General features: G+C 36.6%; 1 protein-coding gene across 1 annotated transcript in view; it reads left to right on the top strand.

Moving 5' to 3' along the window:
* The window catches only part of LOC107573378 (A-kinase anchor protein 9-like), a gene marked incomplete at its 3' end in the record, with an annotated part of 37,934 nt that overhangs the window by 25,442 nt on the left and 10,502 nt on the right, over positions 1 to 1,990 (top strand). The window contains exon 7 of the mRNA XM_016259811.1: positions 807 to 926. Within this exon, the coding sequence (XP_016115297.1) occupies positions 807 to 926 (120 nt within the window). The remainder of the gene's footprint in view (positions 1 to 806; positions 927 to 1,990) is intronic.

Raw genomic sequence — 1,990 nt, 5'->3', positions numbered from 1 at the left:
CGCGGTGTTCGGAGTTCGTATCCCGCGGTGTTCGGAGTTCGTATCCGCGGTGTTCGGAGTTCGTATCTCGTGGTGTTCTGAGTTCGTATCCCGCAGTGTTCGGAGTTCGTACGTTTACATTTATATTTACAATTTACAATTCTTACTTTTTTTTTTGCAGTTCTGAGTTTATTTCTCACAATTTTGACTTCTTTTCTCAGTCTGAATTGTGAAATGTAAACTCAGAATTGTGGGGGGAAAAAAGTCTGAATTGTGAGATAAAATGTTAATAAGATGAGTCGCAATTACCCTTTTAATTTAAATTTTTTTTTTTATTCCATAGCGGAAATTGTTCTGAGTTCGTATCCCGCAGTGTTCGGAGTTCGTACGTTTACATTTATATTTACAATTTACAATTCTTACTTTTTTTTTTGCAGTTCTGAGTTTATTTCTCACAATTTTGACTTCTTTTCTCAGTCTGAATTGTGAAATGTAAACTCAGAATTGTGGGGGGAAAAAAGTCTGAATTGTGAGATAAAATGGGTGTTCCATGAGTCGCAATTACCCTTTTAATTTAAATTTTTTTTTTTATTCCATAGCGGAAATAAGCTTCCATAATGATGTGATAAAAGCAATTAGCGATTAATTGCTTCTCTTCCACGATTATTTAATGTTTTTTTCCTAATCAGCAATCGCAAAACCCACATCAGTCAGACAGTATTATATTGTGAACACATGAAGCTCAGCAGATGTTTTTGTGTGGTTTAGCGTGGTAGCATGCTAAGCGTGTCACATGGTCCGAGTGTTTCTGTCCTTCTGTCCATCAGGAGCAGGCAGCGGACAGGGAACACGAGCGAGACGTCTTTCAGCAGGAGATTCACAACCTGGAGCAGCAGCTGAAGAATCCCGCCAAAACACAGACAGGAAGTGACCGGCAGGACAGAGAGGTACGACACGCGATCGCTCAGCTAGTTTCACTCTCGCCTCTGTCTTCAGACACAGAGCTCGAGATCGAGTCTGATACCAGCTCAATACCTCAATACCAGCAAGAGTGTTCAGAAATGTTACCCTGGACCACAAAACCAGTCATAAGGGTCAATTTTTTGAAATTGAGATTTATGCATAAATGTATGTATTTATGCAAAAAAATCTAAATATTGAGAAAATCATCTTTAAAGTTCTTCAGATGAAGTTCTTAGCAATGCATATTACTAATCAAAAATTAAGTTTTGATATATTTACGGTAGGAAATCTACAAAATATCTTCATGGAACATGATCTTTACTTAATATCCTAATGATTTTTGGCATAAAAGAAAAATCTATAATTTTGACCCATGCAATGTATTGTTGGCTATTGCTACAAATATACTCCAGCGACTTAACACTGCTTTTGTGCTCCAGGCTCACAAATACTCATGAAATGTACTTCGTAACCCATTTTAATTCCATAATACCACATATTTCTGAGTTTGGTGACCGGTAGGTGAACTCTCTGTCTGACCTCATCTCTGAATTAAAGTAACACAAATTTTAAAGCTGCATGTTTACAGCATTACAGGAAAGTGGAGTAGAATTTTATAGTTTCTAAAACGTGGCTGCAATATAACAAAGAGTGAAAAATTTAAGGGGGTCTGAACACTTTCCGTACCCACTGTAAATAATAATATATGATATCTATTGTGTATATATATATATACACTATTAGACAGTTTTGTATAATAAATCAATAAAAGAAAAAATATTAGAAATAAATAAAACCATATAAATGTGTGTGTGTGTGTGTGTGTGTGTATATAATGATCCATTGTAGTTCTGCCTAATATTGTGCTGCAGTGTGACCAGTATGATGTTAAAATTGCTTCCAGTCAGTAAATAACACGTAAAGGGATGTTTTTCAGCATCAGCATGTACAGTAATAAAGACACATGAGCAGAATCAGTCAGTTGCCAGGCAGCGACACTCTCTCTCTCTCTCTCTCTCTCTCTCTCTCTCTCTCTCTCTCTCGCTCT

The sequence above is a fragment of the Sinocyclocheilus grahami genome, unplaced genomic scaffold, assembly GCF_001515645.1.
Source record: "Sinocyclocheilus grahami isolate Dianchi unplaced genomic scaffold, SAMN03320097.WGS_v1.1 scaffold1925.1, whole genome shotgun sequence".
NCBI lineage: Eukaryota > Metazoa > Chordata > Actinopteri > Cypriniformes > Cyprinidae > Sinocyclocheilus > Sinocyclocheilus grahami.
The sequence above is the reverse complement of the archived record's forward strand: the minus strand, read 5'-3'. Positions and strand labels throughout refer to the sequence as shown.